This window comes from Gobio gobio (assembly GCF_949357685.1).
Source record: "Gobio gobio genome assembly, chromosome: 25".
Lineage (NCBI taxonomy): Eukaryota > Metazoa > Chordata > Actinopteri > Cypriniformes > Gobionidae > Gobio > Gobio gobio.
The window spans coordinates 35,116,788-35,137,451 of record NC_137121.1 but is presented as its reverse complement, the minus strand read 5'-3'; the positions used below and the strand labels follow the sequence as shown (position 1 = coordinate 35,137,451).

Below are 20,664 nucleotides of genomic sequence, written 5' to 3'. Positions count from 1 at the left end.
CACCGCCGCGGCGAGCCAGACGACGGATGGCGGGTTTGGTGATTCCCTGGATGTTATCGCGCAAAACTTTACGGTGACGCTTTGCGCCTCCTTTACCGAGCCCTTTACCGCCTTTGCCTCTTCCAGACATGATTAACTGAGTACTTCAGTCGGTCAAATGACAACAACGAGTGGAGCAGAAGCGCTACAAGGAGGCACTTTATATTTGCTTATAGGACCTGACAGAAACCACGACCACGCAACAGCCCCGCCCCTCGATATAGTTCAGCACAAGACGATGTGATTTAACCTTGATCTCTCGAGGCCTGTCCTTTGTTTAATATTAGAAAAACACGTTTTATAAGATTCATTTGACGAAGATAATTATATCATATATAGAGATACTGAATGAATATATATATATATATATTTAATGCATTAATTGTATATAACAGTATAATTTTATGTGACATTGGCGGGTATATTTATAGAGTATGAATGATTTCAGGCCTCTCTGATCTACACTGTATGTCTCCCTTTAGCTGAACTTGCACCATAAGAGTAATCTCTTCTTTGGCCTTCAACATCGCATAAACGTTCAGAACAGCCCATGCCACTATTAGAGAGCAGCTGAAGATTTGATCAAACCTGTGGATGAGCGAATGAAAGAGAGTTGGAGCACTCCAACAAAGTCTAAGCTTTGGCATCCGGATCTTTGACTCGATTTCTTTGATTTTCCAAAGATATTTTGGTACTTAGAGAAATGTTGCTATGACAACGCTGTACAACAGCGTTTAGTCCAAAAGTAGTTTTCTATAAAATTATGATTTTGCACATTTCTTTTAGAAATTGATAGATTTATATACTTTGAACTCATGCAAATCAAAAATAAGTAGATCCCCATCATTTAATCTTCAAAATGACAAACTCATCCTCACTCTCATCCCACGAGTGAACTCTGCATTCCTCATATTGATCTTTCTGTAAATGTATTAATTTTCTAAGACATAATTTTGTTATTTATACATAAATACAGCTATACTACAATAAACTCTTCAAATAAATAAATAACTCATATTATTGATGCTATTATATATAAACAATCCCAATGGGGGAAAACATCACTGCACTTCCACTGTGGGACAGCGGTGCCATTTGGACACACCGATATTTACTCAATTTACAGTAAAACTGTTGGACAAAGTTGATTTCTGAATAAAAATATATAATTGACTTTCCAAAGATGCTGCAAATAAATCCCCCTTGAGAAGAGACGCTTAGAAATGAGGTTATTAGAGCAATTTATGGAGCACTTCAGCTTCTGTGACGGTGGGAAAGAGTTTTGGAGGGACATTCAAATGTCATGTGCCTTAAAAATAGCACATCATTGGCCACCTTAAGGTCTGCCCTTTTAATTCTCATAGTGCAATTATATTGTTTATTTATCTGAATAACAAGGAAATTAGAAATGAATTATTGTCATATGGCAACTGCATTCCAGTCCATCACAGAGAGAGCATTCACTCACTGCGGACACTATTCAAACAGCAGCGTTTCCCTATAGTATCATTAGAGACCATTGATGCTTTTGGAAACGCAGCCCAGAACAATACTCAGCAGAATACAGAAAACATGTTTACTTCAACAATAAACAAATAGAAACTGTAGCCTAGTTTGAGCAATTACGCTCTTTAAATAAATGTAATGATAAAAGTTGATATTGAGAATGTTCTGTTAACATCCTCTAACTAGTGTTAATATAAATCAAATCAGAATAAAAGGTTGCATTTAATGGGTGCCACGTCCTGTCACTGACAGTCCCTTATGAAAATTAACCATATTTGTTACTACAGGGACTGCAGTTCAACTAGTATTTGTAGATTTCCGTGGTCATCACAAGTAAACATTTTATCCATGTGTAAACAAAACTATGATCTAATAAGTTGCAATGAAGGCATATTGAATGTTAAAATGCCTTTCAAATATAATGTTAAGTGGGTCTCTTTAACCATTTTACTCAAAGTAATTTTAATAATTTAAAAGTTCAGTTTAGAAGTATCGGTATCATATAATATATATATATATATATATATATATATATATATATATATATATATATATATATATATATATATATATATATATACACACACACACACACACGCAGTGTGCAATTATGCACACACACACTAACGTTCTATAAATATAATCATTCAAGTAAAAAAATTCTATAAGACAACAAAAACGAACCGACATTTCCACATATTCTGTAGTAAACAGTTTATGATTTAGAGTGAAGACCCAGATAATGTTAATGTAACGCAACTTTCTGGTCATACTCAGTGTTTACATTAGAAATTCTCTCATTCTGTGCAGTTTTTGATGGCTCTTAAAAGAGCCTTTGGGGTCTGAAGCGGCTGATGCCGACGCGGGTTTAGGCGCGCTCTCCGCGGATGCGGCGGGCCAGCTGGATGTCTTTGGGCATGATGGTGACTCTCTTGGCGTGGATGGCGCACAGGTTGGTGTCCTCGAACAGGCCGACCAAATAAGCCTCGCTGGCCTCCTGCAGGGCCATGACCGCGGAGCTCTGGAAGCGCAGATCCGTCTTGAAGTCCTGAGCGATTTCTCTCACCAGCCGCTGGAAGGGCAGTTTGCGGATCAGCAGCTCGGTGGACTTCTGATAACGGCGGATCTCTCGCAGAGCCACGGTCCCGGGCCTGTAGCGGTGAGGCTTCTTGACGCCGCCGGTGGCCGGAGCGCTCTTACGGGCGGCTTTGGTCGCGAGCTGCTTCCTCGGGGCTTTACCACCAGTGGATTTACGAGCGGTCTGCTTAGTTCTTGCCATTGCTGTAGTTACTTCTATCTGTCCTGCTGGCGCTAGAAATGCTGCTCTTTGCTACACGCCTGCTTTTATAGCATTGGACCGCCACGAGCTCACAGTGACGCGAGGGAGCAGAGGCTTGTGATTGGCTAGTTTGTGACGTCAGCGCATGAGCGCTAGCCAATGACTGCGCGTCTCCTCTTTTCAAACACGCGGAGGGTTTCCCGCTCGAGCTGCTTCTGCTTTCTCTTTATACTCACATTGTTGTATTTATTTGTTCTGAAATACTGGCCTTAATTCCCGAGTGTGGCAAAAGACCAAGAATAACATTGATCAATTTGTTATTCCTGAAGTTAATATGATATTTTTATTTCAGATAATCTATTATATTATTTAATACATCATCGGAACTTAACAGACATTACTTTAATAGTAGGGGCGATAGTTTGGGTGGCAAACAGACACATTAGGGATCATTATGTGCCTGTACAAACACAGGGTTCTTGCAGGTTTCAGAAAGTCAAATTTAAGACCTTTTTAAGACATTTTAAGACCATTAAGGTTGAAATTTAAGACCTATACGACGCATTACCAAAATTATTTAAATCAAAGAAATAATAAAAAAAGCAATAAAGCAATGACATTAGTAACCCTCCACAGCCAACAACGTGCCAAATGCCCAAAACCTTAGGCCCAAAATGAAAATTGGCTAAAACAAACTTGCCCTCAAATAGAATAGATTACAAAATAGCATATTAATAGCCTAATAGAGTTTGAACAGGGGATGCTCTAGGGAGATAGGATAAACTAGGGATGCACGATTTGGGGAAGATATCTAATTGCGATTATTCTGGTTAAAATGCAAATTTTTTTTATTTATTTTTTTACAACTGAAAAGTGTATGCATATAACATTTTATATATCAATGTTTATATATTAACGAGACTAATAATAATGATTATATTCAATGAATACAAATATTTAACAAAATTATAAATATTACTATTACAATAACATTTTAATTATTAAAAAATTAAAAATAGAGTATTTAAGAATAAATATAACAATATAATAATAATAATAATAATAATAATAATAATAATAATAATAATAATAATAATAAAATAACATTTACATTTTACAGAAAACTTATTTTACAAAAAAAACCTGCTGGGTTACCTGTTAATATGCAGACAGCCTATGATTAAAAATCATTACAACGGTCTAAAGATTTATTGTAAAAAATAAAAATAAAAAAAATAAAGAAATTCTGTGCTTTTTATCTGTGATATAAATTTCTTAAAGTCTATGTATTTAATTTGAAATATGAGCCTCTTATGCATCCACTGTGGGTGAAAAACTGTACATTGGAGAAAAACATATGGGTTGTCATATAAATTTATTTAGAGAGAAGTATTATTTTTCATATTTGTTACCCAAAAGTTTAATTCATACTGGAAGCCAGAGGGCGCCCTAGAGCAGAAACTCCACATTTGCCTCAGAGAAGTAATCCTTAGCCCTAATGTGAAGCTAGCGATGTAGGATAAGCTGAAGATTGAAACGCTTTGGGTGCGTTCCATTCGACCGTAAGTGGACTGCGAAATGGACTTCAGAGGGTATTCCGCCATCTTAGGTGAGATTCCAATCCAAAGGGAGCGAACATGTTTAGTCCGAAGGGCACTGCGAACGGCGCAGGGAAGAAGGGAACATCGATACATCACTTCACAGGAAGTAGAGACAGGGTACCCCCAGGATCCTCCAAATGAAATTCAAGGCTTTTTAAGGCCTTTTTAATGCCATTTTAAATGAAATTCAATGCCAACTTCGTACCCATTCTGACAGAAGTATGAGGGGAAAATGTCAAATCTGTATAAATTTTGAACCCTAGAAAATAATTATGTACAAGTAGGCTACTTGAATTAAATACAACATTTTATTTAAATTATCAGTTATATTTAATACATACACAACAGCGTAACACATTTGATTTGTAATAAACAAATAGATTTGATCTTGGTGTTGAACACTACAGCCTTCGCAGCTCTGCTGCCTTGGTTGCAATTTTTTCGCCCAGGCTCTCAAGTTCTGTCAACTTCTGCTTGTAGCTTCTTCTCAACGCGTTTGACTTTGACTAGGAGGACGTCCCAGGGTTAGGAAGCTTTTTGGTGCTAACAGCCTCAACATACTTCATCATGTCTGGCCAGATGACAAGGGCGATGACCACAAAAAGGCAAAGCGAAGATTTTGGACTTTGTGAGATTACAGAAATCCTCCCTTCTTGCTGGCACATTGTGAAAAATTGTATGCAGAGCTCTTAGGAACTTCTCCATATGCCAGTCGGTGAATCTACATTTGACAGCATTATGGAGAGTATGCAGGCCACAACTCCCCACCACTGCCAGCTGAGCACCCCCAAAATGCTCTGCATGCTCCTGCTGCAACATCTCAAAAAAACGCCAATTAACATTGGGTCCATCCATAGACACAGAGACCATCTTCCTCAAGTCAAGGTCACATACACACTCCTAAAAGACATGAAAAGCACATTTTAAACAAAGACATTATATAGCCTACATAATAGCTAGTGTGATGGAGGTTGGGGCCTCAAGGTTAAAGGGTTCTGTCTGAGTGGTGAGATACAGGTTCAGACATGCAAACTCACAACTGGTGAAAATGGTGACATGTTTACGAAGTAATTTGTTGTAGGGGGGTCTGGGGAATTATCCCCCATGAGACAATTTTTATGATTTAAACATGTAAATGAAGCATTCTGGTGCTTTCTGGCAAGAAAACATTGTGCTTCAAGATATTTCCTTCAAGTAAAAAAATAAACAATAAAACCAATAATTAAAAAATTTTGATATCCTATTAATTAAGTTGGGGCCTATCAAGTACAGTACATAACAAGAAAAAAATCTCTCACTGTAAAGTAAACCATAAGGAACCCCAGATGGTACATCATTCTAATATTAAAGGTTAAAAAATATTTATTTGTAAGCTACTTCCATTTAATCACACATAAGGAAGTTTTTATAATAATGTTACAATACATTTTTAATGACATAATGTTTCTACTTTTTAAATAATGTCTGTCATAAATAAATCAAATTTATTTTGAAGCAATATTCTTCAGACTGTCAATCCTTCAAGACTGTTCAATGTAACATTTGCAATCGTGATATTATAGAACAGCTCACTTGGTCGTGTTATGTTACTTTACTATATCATATATTATTTATAAATTAAAAAAACTCAACATTTTTAAAATTCATAATAAAAACTTACTTTGAAATGTTTGAGCAAGTCCACCGCCGTTGCATGCCCCATGAACTGCGAGCCGAAGTATCGTGACTGGACGTGGTCTTCCACCCAGTAGCGAATATGAAGGTCCAACTGTTTACTTTTCGTCATCTTATTGAGTCGGCCACGGGTCCCACACACGAGCACACCGACGGGCACGGGTCCGGTTCACCGGGAGCCGCTTTAAACCCCGTGAGGTGAAGCACGAGCAGCGCGAGGCTCACAGCGCGAGCGGGCTGCGGCATTCTCACCCGCAACAACAAAAAATAATTTAAAAAAAGTAACCATAGTAACGGGTGCACGAGCTTTCGCGCTTACTGCTATGACGTTGAGCGCGATGTGCACTCAACATTACGCTGCATGAATTTTTAATTATCCCACACTAGTAACAGTTCATTTTGTTACGGTATGAACTTAATCCTAGGAAGAGTTAAAAAAATAAAATAAAAAATAAGACCTTTGTAACGAAATCCAAGACTTTGTATACCAAATTCAAGGCTATTAAGGCCTTAATTTTAAATTATCAAATTTAAGACTTTTTCAATGCTTTTAAGACCCCGCGGGTACCCTGTAGAGAGTGAAAATCACCCAGGTGTCTTTGCGCGTCGCATGCGTCACCTGCAAGCGGCAACCTCCCGCAGTTTCTCTTGAAGCCAATACGGAAGTGCCTCAAACTGCAATTCATCGACTGGCCGCTAGGGACAGGATCCAGAAGGGAGCAGAATCTCATTGAGCCCCATGTTAAAATGGCCAACTTTAGAGCAGAATAAAACATGTTTACAGCCTGGTACAAATTGTGCTTTTGGTCTATACGGCTCATTTTGCCCTTCATGACAACTGTGAGGGGGGTGAATTTTTTTATAACTCATTCATTTACATTATATAAAGCCTTACAATTCTGCATAATTAAGCGAGGTACGAAGAACGGACCCCCGGAAGGTCACTACTAATTCCAGGGTGAAAGTGATCTATGGAGACATCTGATTAATTTACCATGTGTGGAAACAGAAACAATGTAACTTAAAGCTAGACCTTGGAAAAGAGTATTATTGCTGTGTAAAATGTATGAGAGAGTGCGGTCTATGAACTCTGTGTGAGATTTGAAGCTGGCTTCTGCTGATGAAAAGGCAAACTATTCTTTAGTACATTTTTCTTTAATTACTCCTGACTCTTGGTCTTCATTCTTCGCTTCATTATTGACTGTTTGGGAAAAACTTTTTTTTTTTCTCCAACATTGCGTCATTTTACGTCACGAGAGGGAGTTTGCGTCGGCTCAGTGTACAGTAGGTTGGTATTCAGTAGGAGTTTGTGTTTTCAGTAGTTTTTTCAGCATTTTTAATTTATCATCGTCATGTGTTTGTGGAGGTTGCAAAAACTCCAGCCTGTCAGGACTTCGAGTCCTCGGGTATCCTAAGAAGAAAAAGGATGGTGATATCTTCCGTGCCTGGGTTAGTTTTGTCCAGGTAAAGAGACGGGACTTCACTTCTGCATCTGCTTTTAAAAAACGCGGTGGTGTGAATCATTCACTTTAGACCAGATGATTAATATCCCGGCGATATTTTTTACTCGTGTAAAGCATGATATTAATGAATAAACATCCACATGCGATGCTTTTTTGCCGTTGTTTTTACGTGAATCAATTTCAACATTGATGAATACAAATGATGTACATTAACACAAATGCATACAGTCTCACACTTTTCAAAACAGTTTTGAATTATGTAACTTACTGGTAAATATTTTATTCATAAATATCCTGATCAAAGCTAATTAGTTATCTCTCTTTCTCTCTCTCTCTCTCTCTCTCTCTCTCTCTCTCTCTCTCTCTCTCTCTCTCTCTCTCTTTAAAAAAAAAATCTGATTATTTAGGCAATAATGTAGTTTATATAATTATTTAATACAAAATGTATTACATTTTTTATCTATAATTTCCACACCATAGCTACTCAACTGATTAGTGCTATATACTGGGATAGAGTCGCATCTCTATCAGCCGCTTCAAACCCCAAAGGCTCTTTTAAGAGCCACCAAAACGGCATTGAATGAGACCATTTCCATTTAAACACTTAATATGAGTAGAAAGTTATAACATTAACACTTTCTGGGTCTTCATTCTTTAAATCATAGGTTACGTTTACTATAGAATATAAAGGGTAACAAATATGGAATTTTTTTGTGTTTTTTTTTACCAAATTATGTAATATCTTACACAGATTCTTATACATTAATGAATATTTTCGTAGACAGTATGTTAGTGCATAATAACACACACACACACACACACACACACACACACACACACACACACACACACACACACACACACACACACACATATATATATATATATATATATATATATATATATATATATATATATATATATATATATATATATATATATATATATATATATATATATATATATATATATATATATATATATATATATAATCAACCCTATGGCAATAATTAATTTCTATTAATTTCCTCTTTATTCAGAGAAATAATAAATCACACTAGGATTTAAAAGGGCAGGCCTTAAGGTAGCCAATGTTGTGCTGTGTTTTAGTCAAAACTGTCCCACTGTCACCCTCACACTGAAGACACCTGTTGATGAAGTGCTCCAGATATTGCTCTAAACAGTGCTTTAAGTGGGCCGGTACGCGCCGGTACTCAGTACCGCCACTTCCAAATATAGCTCTTGAGCGTACCGCCACCTCTCCGTGCGCCCAGAACGTGCTTTTAGCGTACCGGTACGCTCATTTGCGAGCAGAGACTACATTACCCATACACCCTTGAGTTTTAAGGTGAAAAGCGCATGCGTCGCTTTTGCCGCTTTCAGTGTCAACAACTCAAAGTGGTCCGGAGAGGGTGTGTGAAACGCCACGTGAGACTGGGTTGGAAACGCGCAACCATAGCTGCTCGTTTAAAATCTATGGTTAAAATCATAGACTGTAAAAAAATATGGACGTAGTGTCCGTGACGTCACCCATAGGATTCTGATGAGCCGTTCTGAAGCGCAAAGTCAAATGTATCAAGGTTTTGCATCGACAAATCAAATAGTAAGAGTCGCACAAGGTGTGCATGTTTGCAGGGTTCCCGCGGGGTCTTAAAAAGTCTTAAAATGTCTAAAATTAATTTTTTTAAATGTAAGGCCTAAAAATGTCTTAAAAACCGCCAGATTTTCACCCGAGGTCTTAAATTTAATTTAGTTAGGTCTTAAAAAAAGTGTTATCCTCGTTCATTTCCAGAAATGCTGGCTGCAGAAAGTTACACTGTAGCAAAAAAGTATCTTTGCTGCGCCGCCCTCAGAGCGTTCTTTCGGTGTGTTGTAGTTCTTTCTGGGGGATATTGGTGTTGGTACCAAGCCTGTAGTGCTCCTGTCAAAAATTGAAGCTTCCGCGCCTCGATCGCCCCCCGGTGGCCGGTCCCAGTATAGCTCCTAAACCCCACCCCTCCATGTATTTGAATGTAGAGCGAGACACACTAAACAATTAAATTACACTTCAAATAATTTTTTCCCTAAAGATGGTTTCGGTCATTTTAGGCAGTTTTTATTATGATAATTTCATTTCAAGTGTTCGTTTTTTAAATAAGTTTAGTTTTAGTGAGTTATTTGATGCTATAAAAACGGGGGGTGTGACGTCATGATTGACAGCTGAGATTGACGGCTTCTCTGAGTGAAGTTGTCACTGAGGCACTAACGGACTTTTTTCTGGATTTTTGGGAGGAGATTGGAGCTTTAGCTTTAATTTCTACATGTCCATAACTGTTTATTTCACACCAACACAATGAATTATTCTGCATCTGCGAGAGTGTGGGCGGGCTTTTGATAATCGCGCCTCTACTTCCTGTTCTCTACTGCGCAACTCCGGTCCCGAGATCGCCACTGCGCAGACTCGGTCCCAAGATGTCAGCGCCGTGAGCGGGCCTATGAAAGCTTCAACTATGGTCAGCAGAAGTCAATGAAGTTGCGTCGTCCATATTTTTTTACGGTCAAAACTACAAATCCCGTGATAAATGCACCTGCACCTGTCCGCAAAATACGTCTACATTTAATAACGTTGTATTTTTCTGGACAGAATGAGGCAGACATGCATTGTTTTATATTATTTTTGTTTTATGAAGGCTTGACGAACTCAAATACACCATAGCTTGATACAGTCGTGTTTATTGTCTTCGTTTCATCAGTCAAAGGGTGCATTCCATTTGACAGGGTCCCTACGCACTGTTCACTGCTCCCTACTCCCTGAGCACGGTATATCAGTTGAAGTGGACTTCGCTGACAATAATCGCTCATGTGGAACGCCCTGCAACGTCATTAAAGAAAGGCAACGACGGGTGCAGATTATGATATAGCCTAACATAAATTAATATTGTAATTTACTTTACTTTCAAATTGAAAACCATATAATAAGCATATACATTTACAAAACACACAGTAGGCCTATAGGCTATCTAAAACATATAATCAAAACATTGTCCATTAGTTTTATTAGTTTACTTATAACCTGTATTGACTATGAACAGATTTGAAGCTGCACCTGTCATTCATTAATGAAAATACTTTGATTTGGTTAACTATGTATGTAGGCTATTCTTAATGGTCTTTGTAGCGGTCTCATCTCGTGCGCTTTCTTTCCCAAGTGCAGCTGCAGAGTAAACATTCCTGAGGTAAATAAAGTAAAATATAAAACATGACAGCCCTCGGCTGCTTCTCAACACTTTTAATTTGTTTACATATTTATAAAATATAATATACAAATGTAACAGTTAATGCCAATCATAAACAATCATAAATACTCTAGTTTGTATAATAACTATGAATATTCAAATGCATATGTAAACTCCTTAATCGCAGAGCTGTTTAAAAAGTCTTCCAACCAACGGCTCTGCACCATCATTAGTTCAGACAGGTGACCATAGACTGTAAAAAAATATGGACGTAGTGTCCGTGACGTCACCCATAGGATTCTGATGAGCCGTTCTGAAGCGCAAAGTAGGGACGAGCCATCTTGGCAGCGCGTCATCGCGCGTCACTCCCGGATAACAGAAAATGGGCAAAAAGGCGGGATGTGGGCGGAGCTTAAGTGACGCGTGACTAACAGACAGCAGATAAATGGCTATCCACCTGTCACTCGAAATGGCCACGCCCTTAATACATCTGAGATGATTTGACAAATCCCAGATCTTTTCAATCGAGATAACTGATCTCTGGCTAATTTGGTTCTTCAAATGAATTTGTGGATTAGATTAAAATATCTGGATTAAGTTGACTAAAATACTGCACGTTCCTGTGTTCACTGAAGAGGGCAAATGTATCGATACTTGAAACCACGATCAGCAATGCAGTGATTGGCTGGTGGCAAGACAGCAACGTAATGACATCTTATAATTAAAAAGCCACCATGGCAAAAAACTTGAAAAAAATAATAATAATAATACTGATTTTCTGGACCTTATATATATAAGGAAACAGCCAAAACAACCTGAAGGGTCAAGGGTCAAGCCAAACATCACTTGTCTCTTCATCAGACACATATCCTTCAAGAATGATTTTATGTTCAATATTAAAATAAGAATTAATGATAATCAAGTTATAACCATTTCCTACATTTGATAAATCAGTTCTCTATATTCAAGGAGTGGTTTTGGATATTGTAGTGTTTTAGTTGCTGTGTGCTTTTGAATCCACATTATTTAGGTGCTGCTCTGAGTCTGTGTCAAGACGTGCTGACAGGCGAATGTCCTTGGTGTTTGACACTCCAGGGAGTGAAGAGTGCTCAGCATGTGTTAACTGTATGTCTTACTAAAGTGTCACAGCTTTGGGACTCTTTGGGGACTCAGAGAAATGTACCTCTTTGATATACTTTTCTTTCTTTATAGAATAGAATAAAGTCACTTCTGAACTAAATGTAGTATCAGCATGTTTTGGAGAAGTGCTTTGTTGATAGTTAGTTAAGATGTTCCCGACCTTGATGGAAACTGCTAGGCTGTGGAGCATTGTGTGTGCGTTTCATGATTCTGTGCAGATCCAGTATTGGAGATGGTCCTTTCGGCAGACGATTCTAGACTTGGAGGCGTCTTTTCTGTGACCTCCGAGGTCACTGGGGACTAATCTGGGCCTGGGCGACATCAAGTCTACGCATTTTTAGTGGTATATGCTCCTATCTGTCTACGTGTGGAAAGTTGCTTACGTTGCATGTTGTTAGAACCAATCAGAATCATTCCACATGGCAGTAATGACGTGTCTAGACCTTGAAAACAGTATAACTGTTCAGAAAATTGTATGTACGTTAGACGGAGGCGGGGAGACTGTTAGAGGGAGCGCGGCCTACGAACTCCTCTTGAGCTGGCTTCTGCTGATGAAACTGCAAACTATTCTTCAGTAAAATTTTCTTTAATTAATCTGACTCCTGGTCTTCATTTTTCACTACTGGTCCTGGGTCCAAAGCTGTTACCCCAACAAACCAAACCAACATAAAAAGTTATAATAGATCAATTAAATGTGCACTGTTTTTTTGTATATATTTTTTTATATTCCCAATTATTTATATTCACGATTTTATAGTATTTGTACACACCCTTTACATTTTTATTTCAATGTTGTAATTAGCAATTTATTTAATTTTTAATTCAATTATAGCAGATTTGTTACGTGACTTAATTAAAGTCTCTTAAGGGTCAAGATCAAGTTATCCTCATCTCCTGCGATGCATCAAGCCGTCCCATATTATCTGTCATCACTCAAATTAATGCACGGCTCAGAGTAACTGTACAGCACATATAGGTACAGCATATGTGTAAGACCGCAATAACATTTTAAAGTAATTATTCTATCAAAAATAAATCTCTCAATCAAGAGGCTGTCATATTATACAAAACATTAAATTATTATATTAAAAAATATAAAAAATTGTTTTTTTCAATATACATTTTTATATTATTATTATTTAAAATGATTATTGCCCCTGGTGCAGTAAGGAACTCTTGTAATAAAGTAGCAGTGGTTGGGACAAATTTTAATTATCAATGCCGCTTAAAAATATGCTATCTAATCTTGTTTACATGAAATAAGCTGCGTGCTAGCAGGTTTAAGTTTACGGACCTGTTGCTATGACAGCAACTCCATGATGAGCAAGATCATGCTAATTCTTCAACAATCAAGTCCAGCTAACTGAGTTAGCGACATACGAAGAACGTACTGCAGCTCACGTTTCTCAGAGAGAATAACAGGCAATATTCATCTTATTATTTAATGTTTCAATACAAATAAATTATATAAAAGAAAGACAAATCCATATTTCATCTCTGGAAGCCGGGCTAAGTGAGTAAGCACTGCTACTGCAAAACATATATGAAGAAACAAACAATCAGTGGTTCTATTTATTAAGTAATATCATAACTGGAAAGAATCATTAAAAATCATTATAATAATGTAGGAGGATAAATATTGATTAATGCTTTGGTTATAAATTTCTAATAATTTAAGATATGAAAGTATATGTAAGAGAGAAGGGGCATCCAGACCCTTTAAGCAACTTGTTTTGTACTGAAAAGTAAGATTAACATATAAAAACAACTTTGTCCAAAACCATGGCCGAAGCAGCACAGAATGAACCCCATACTCAAATGAGACATTACAATACTAATAACAATAATACATTTATCATACCTCCTACAAGAGATTAAAGAGTATTTATCTTGTGGTGCACATAACCTGTTTATGGGTTAAATTCATATACATTTAATAGTCGCTGATTACATCTAGAAAATATTATTTTCAAAATATTGTTCAGCATATGATATCTGGTATAATAACACTCATTATAAACTTAGAGATTAAATAATGTATTATCAGGCATCACTCCATGAAAGTCATTAATTATATTCATTATATGAGCATTATTTCAATATAACGTGTTCATCTTGTCACATGTTCACATTCATTGGATTCCTTCAAGTGATAGCATGCGATTAAATGAAGAGAACACCGAAAACGCCTTATAACCAGCATATATTGACCTCTGACATCGGTTTGATACTAGTCACCTAACAGTAAGTAATTCTTTTTTTGGGGGGGGGCACGCTTTATCTGTTGCTGGATATTTTACCTGGAAGTTAGCACTTATCAATCTCAGTGCGTAGGACTGATCAGGATATTTATGAATAAAATATTTACCAGTAAGTTACATAATTCAAAACTGTTTTGAAAAGTGTGAGACTATGCATTTGTGTTAATGTACATCATTTGTATTCATCAATGTTGAAATTGATTCACGTAAAAACAACGGCAAAAAAGCATCGCATGTGGATGTTTATTCATTAATATCTTGATTTTATATTCAGTACAACAGAGAAATGATCTCATTCAGTGTCGTTTTGGTGGCTCTTAAAAGAGCCTTTGGGGTCTGAATCGGCTGATGCAGATGCGGGTTTAGGCGCGCTCTCCGCGGATGCGGCGGGCCAGCTGGATGTCTTTGGGCATGATGGTGACCCTCTTGGCGTGGATGGCGCACAGGTTGGTGTCCTCGAACAGGCCGACCAAATAAGCCTCGCTGGCCTCCTGCAGGGCCATGACCGCGGAGCTCTGGAAGCGCAGATCCGTCTTGAAGTCCTGAGCGATCTCTCTCACCAGCCGCTGGAAGGGCAGTTTGCGGATCAGCAGCTCGGTGGACTTCTGATAACGGCGGATCTCTCGCAGAGCCACGGTCCCGGGCCTGTAGCGGTGAGGCTTCTTGACGCCGCCGGTGGCCGGAGCGCTCTTGCGGGCGGCTTTAGTCGCGAGCTGCTTCCTCGGGGCTTTGCCACCGGTGGATTTACGAGCGGTTTGCTTGGTTCTTGCCATTTCTGTAGTTCACTTCTCTCTGTCCTGCTGACGCTAGAAATGCTGCTTTGATGCTACACGCCTGCCTTTAAAGCGTTGAACCGCCACAAGCTCACAGTGACGCGATGGTGCCGAGGCTTGTGATTGGCTGATATGAGGCGTGCGCTTATGACTGCTGGCCAATGACGGTGCGTTTCCTCTCTTCAAACAAGCGGAAGGTTTCCCGCTCAAAGGCGCTTTGTTCTCTTAACTACTTTGCTCTTCAAACAGATCGGACCCATAAGCTTTAAATTTGCATTGTTGTATTTATTTGTTCTGAAATATTCACATTATCCTTAATGGTTGTGCAGATCTCAGATTAGAGTAAAATTACTACAATCTGTATAAAAGCAGTGCAAAAAATAGAACACAAATAATTATCCCTACCAAACAAACGTTTGGGATTTACATGTTATTAACAAGCATGTACTTTATTATTGCTAGTGCTGTATTTGTCGATATAAAGCAATTCTACATTTGATTTTTTTTTCTAATCAACTCAATTCGTTTATTTATTTATTTTATAAACAATTAGCTGTTTCTGAGATGAAATGGGTGGCTCTTAAAAGAGCCGTTGGGTTATTAAAACAGTATTTAATCTGTTTATTTGGATTTGGCGGGCTTTAGGGTTGCCACCCGTCCCGTAAAATACGGAATCATCCCGTATTTACAAGCAAAATGACGCGTTCCGTATCAAACCTATACGGGACGCGATTTGTCCCGTATTTTACACAGGTCCACACATGGTTCAATAAACACATACGGATTTTGCATTGTGGAGAATACTGATAGCAAATATAAAGAATCAATTTCACAATAAGTAGTGCAGGAGCTCATTTGTGCGTGATTGTGGGCTTTGTTGCCATAGCGGCGGAGTCTCGATGCGCTGTGCCAGAGTGTGCCTGTAAACTTGCGCGTTTTTTTTAAAAACATGTCGAGCTTGTGTCGCGTCCACCGTTTGAAGAACGCAAGAGGATCTCCAGATATAGAACTGAATTAATATCAAAAAGGTATCAATGGGTCTGTCCAGTAACTCGTGATGAACCTCAGGCCAACTGCACACTTTATGAGAAGCATTTCAGTGGCTCAGACTGACTGACTTAAAGCAGCAGCGCTGACAGACCGGTCTATGTGACACACACATCCGTGCCTCTAAAGGGATAGGCCTAAAGTTTTTTTTAATGGATAATATATTAATATAATAATCCATACATTATCAGAGCTTGGCAGACAGAATTATAATTTTTTAGACAGGTTAATTAATAGATTATAGCCTAATAAATGTTATTATTAATTTATAATTTAGCTAGGCTATATTAATCATACATAATAAATAATCCTGTCATATAAAGTTTATGACATTTAAAAAATATTTAGATAAAAATGGGACAAATAATTACACGATAATAAAGTCATAATTTAAGTAAATTATTCAAAGAAAATAAACCTTTTTAAAATTCAAAAAAGTGATTAGGCCTGGTTCAGAATGACTCCTTAAAGGGACAGTTCACCCAAAAATGAAAATTCTGTCATCATTTATTCATCCTCAAGTAGTTCCAAACATGTATACATTTCTTTGTTATGTTGAACACATAGGAAGATTACTGTCGAAGTCAATGGTGCCCCCAAAGCAGCCTGGTTACAAACTTTCTTCAAAATATCTTCTTTTGTGTTCAGCAGAACAAAGAAACTCATACAGGTTTGGAACATCATGAGGCGTCATAAGTACACCAAATAGGCTAAGAGTTCTTTAGAATTAAATAAAATAATCAAATGTAAAATAATATAGCATGTGTTCTGTTGCAAGTTCACGTACTTGATCTTATGTTTTCTTATGGTTTATTATTGAGCTCTCAAGTTGTTAATGTTGAAATAATAATTTCATGGCGTATTCTTTATTTCTGTCCTTTATGCAATTGTTTTTTAGGGGATTTTTTTTTTTGGGGGGGGGGGGGGGGGTGTCGTGAATGGGTGTCCCTTATTTTGCCACACTGAAGGTGGCAACCCTAAACGGGAGCTTCGTGTCCTGGATGTGCATCCCACAAAATTCCATCAACTGCAAGATGCTATCCTATCAATATGGGCCAACATTTCTAAAAAATGCTTTCAGCACCTTGTTGAATCAATGCCACATAGAATTTAGGCAGTTCTGAAGGCGAAAGGGGGTCAAACACAGTATTAGTGGTGTGTTCCTAATAATCCTTTAGGTGAGTATATATGTGTGTGTGTATCTACAGTGGGTTGTGCTGAGTGATATTCTGTCCAGTATGTATTATGATCCTGATGGATCAAGAGTTAAGGAGTCTAATTGCTTGTGGGAAGAAGCTGTTCTGGAGTCGGCTGGTGTGTGTTCTGATGCTGCGGTACCGCCTGCCTGATGGTAGCAGTGAGAGCAGCCCATGGCTCGGGTGGCTAGAGTCTCTGATGATCCTCTGAGCTCTTTTCACACACCGCCTTGCATATATGTCCTGGAGGGAGGGAAGCTCACCTCCGATGATGCAGCTGGCCGTGTGCACTACCCTTTGCAGCAGGGCTTTGCGGGCGGTACTGTTGCCGTACCAGGTGGTGATGCAGCCAGTCAGCAGGCTCTCTATAGTGCTGGTGTAGAACCGTGTGAGGATGTGGTGGTTCATTCCAAACCTCCTCAGTCGTCGCAGGAAGAAAAGGCGCTGATGAGCCTTCTTCACAACGGCCTCGGTGTGGACGGACCATGAGAGTTCCTCTGTGATGTGGACACCGAGGAACTTGAAGCTGCTGACTCTCTCCACCGGTGCTCCATTGATGGTGATGGGGCGGTGTTCTCTCTCATTCCTCCTGAAGTCGACCACCAGCTCCTTGGTCTTGCTGACGTTGAGGGAGAGGTTGTGCTCCTGACACCATCGTGTCAGAGTATGCAGCTCCTCTCTGTAGGCAGTTTCATCATTCTCAGTGATGAGACCTACCACCGTCGTATCGTCAGCAAACTTGATGATGGTGTTGGAGCTGTGGGTTGCCACACAGTCACGTGTGTACAAGGAGTACAGGAGTGGGCTGAGAACACAGCCCTGAGGGGCTCCAGTGTTGAGAGTCAGTGATGAGGAGATGTTACTGCCCATTCTGACCACCTGGCGTCTGTTTGACAGGAAGTCCAGGATCCAGCTGCATAACAAGCTGTTTAAGCCTAGAGCCTGGAGTTTCATGTCAAGTTTGGAGGGCACAATGGTGTTGAATGCTGAGCTGTAGTCTACAAACAGCATTCTCACATATGTGTTCCTATTTTCCAGGTGGGAGAGAGCAGTGTGTATTGTAGATGAAATGGCATCATCAGTGGAGCGGTTTTTGCGGTATGCAAACTGCAGTGGGTCCAGTGAGGGAGGGAGAATAGAGCAAATGTAGTTTCTGATTAGTCTCTCAAAACATTTGCTGATGACGGGGGTCAGAGCGACAGGACGCCAGTCGTTTAAGCAGATGATTTTTGATCGCTTCGGTACAGGCACAATGGTGGACGTTTTGAAGCATGTGGGGACCACAGACAGGGAGAGGGACAGGTCAAAAATGTCCGTAAAAACTCCAGCCAGTTGGTTTGCGCACGCTCTGATAACGCGGCCCAGAATGCCATCCTAGGTGTGCATGACTTTCTGATGAACACAATCAGTTTTATATTAATAAATATTGTGACGCTTTCAAGCTTTATAAGTCCATTGAGTTTGAAAAGAACGTAACTGGAGCAACTTATCACTAGAACTTCTAACGTAAGCGTTTTGAACTTCTAAGAGGCGTTACACTTTCTGCACCAGTTGAATATGGATGACGGTCTGGCAGAAGCAAGATATTTTACTGCAGAAAGTTTGAAATATGGACATCTTTCTTACACAAACCCATCGATGCGCTTCAGAAGGCCTTTATTAACCCCTGGATCCATTTGGAGCACTTTTATTATGGATGGATGTGCTATTTTTGAGCTTCAAACTCAATGGACCCTGTCACTGCCATTATAAAGCTTGGAAGTGTCAGGATATGTATTAATATAACTCACCAGAAAGTTATGGATTCAACAGAAAGAGGAAATTCATATACACCTACGGTGGCTTGGGGGGGGGAGTAAATCATCAAAATTTACATTTTAAAGTGAACTATTCCTTTAATTTTTCCAACTTTAATTTAATGGGAAAGTGTCAAAAACATCAAAGTGGACAATAAAAACCTTGCTTATGATTAAAATAAATGTAATAATTGAAATGTATATACACATTATAGAGTCTTTACTGATACTAAACTATGTACAAAAATGATAAACAAAATTATAGAAAAATTGGGATACACAGGCCTGGAGACAAAAGACAAATGCTGATACTGTATATGGCAATTTAAAAAGCTGCAAAATGTCTTAAATCTTTTTTTCTACTTATATGCTTACAATTCCAATAGTGTTATTTATGACTAAGACGTGTATAACATTTATATTGTTCAACATTTTAAGGCAGTAAGATCATGATCAAAAGGCACAGAATCCCAGAGATTACTCTGGTACTAAAGTCTGAAGGACACTGGAGGTGAAGAGCTTAATAACTACATTCATCTTAAATTTAAACATTCAAAAATCTCAGTTGTTTAGACATTTACAACTTATTCCTAAAAGTTGTTTTTTGGGTTTGAGAAGATAAGGGTTATGGGGATTTCCTGACCAAGGACAATATTTGTGTTACTTTTGCTCGTGAAGAAGAAAAAAATTAAAAATAAATAAAAAACTAAGACCTATCAAAACACTGTAACGTTAATTATAAGAAACATAATTGTACTTTTTTTCCACTATTGCACTGTCAAAAATTGCACTTTTATAATCAACATTATTTTATATTAAATTATTTACCGCAGAATTGTTTGTTCACAAAGCACTTCACTGAAACAGACCATCAATGGAACAACTATTAATTAATCACAAAATAATAAAAAGCTCTTGAACTGAGAATATGGGTGGCTCTTAAAAGAACCTTTGGGGTAGTTGAAGTCACAAAACACCTCACTTTGAGCTGGTGTACTTTGTGACGGCCTTTGTGCCCTCGGACACGGCGTGTTTGGCCAGCTCTCCGGGCAGCAGCAGACGCACGGCGGTCTGGATCTCTCTAGAGGTGATGGTGGAGCGCTTGTTGTAGTGCGCCAGACGAGATGCCTCACCGGCGATGCGCTCGAAGATGTCGTTGACGAAAGAGTTCATGATGCCCATCGCCTTGGAGGAGATGCCGGTGTCAGGATGAACCTGCTTCAGGACTTTGTACACATAGATAGCATAGCTCTCCTTCCTGGACTTTCTGCGCTTCTTTCCTCCCTTACCGGCGGTCTTGGTGACGGCCTTCTTGGAGCCCTTCTTAGGCGCGGACTTTGCTGGTTCAGGCATGATGCTGATACTGGATCAATGGGAGCTCAAGAGCGATACAGAGCAATTTATTCACTACCATATGCTAATTTACACAGAGATACGGAAACATCTGATTGCCTGATTTCATAGGCCGAACCCATAAACTCGTATTTCATTGGACAACGTAATGCACATGAGCGAAATATGGGCCAATCACAGGAGGATAAATAATAGCCCCCGCCCCACGACACCCTGACTCTTTCCTTTTTCATTTCCCGCTTCTTATTATTTATAGTTTGAGAAAATAAGCGGTTCTGGACAATATTCTGTAAAATCATGAAATTGTAAAACTCCTTATTA

The 20,664-nt window shown here is 38.7% G+C and overlaps 3 protein-coding genes across 3 annotated transcripts; all 3 read right to left on the bottom strand.

Annotated features, from left to right (window-relative positions):
• Positions 1-2,413: 2,413 nt before the first annotated feature.
• On the bottom strand, positions 2,414-2,824 carry LOC307121836 (histone H3.2; the record flags this gene model as incomplete). Its single annotated transcript, XM_079809594.1, has 1 exon — positions 2,414-2,824. The coding sequence occupies one exon, from the start codon at positions 2,822-2,824 to the stop codon at positions 2,414-2,416; it is 411 nt and encodes a 136-aa protein (XP_079665720.1).
• An 11,716-nt stretch (positions 2,825-14,540) lies between these two features.
• LOC307121529 (histone H3.2) lies at positions 14,541-14,951 on the bottom strand (the record flags this gene model as incomplete). The annotated part of the gene is made up of 1 exon (XM_079809140.1): positions 14,541-14,951. One exon carries the CDS (start codon positions 14,949-14,951, stop codon positions 14,541-14,543), a length of 411 nt encoding a protein of 136 aa, XP_079665266.1.
• Positions 14,952-19,968: 5,017 nt separating this feature from the next.
• On the bottom strand, positions 19,969-20,343 carry LOC307121493 (histone H2B-like; the record flags this gene model as incomplete). Its single annotated transcript, XM_079809096.1, has 1 exon — positions 19,969-20,343. One exon carries the CDS (start codon positions 20,341-20,343, stop codon positions 19,969-19,971), a length of 375 nt encoding a protein of 124 aa, XP_079665222.1.
• Positions 20,344-20,664: the final 321 nt, after the last annotated feature.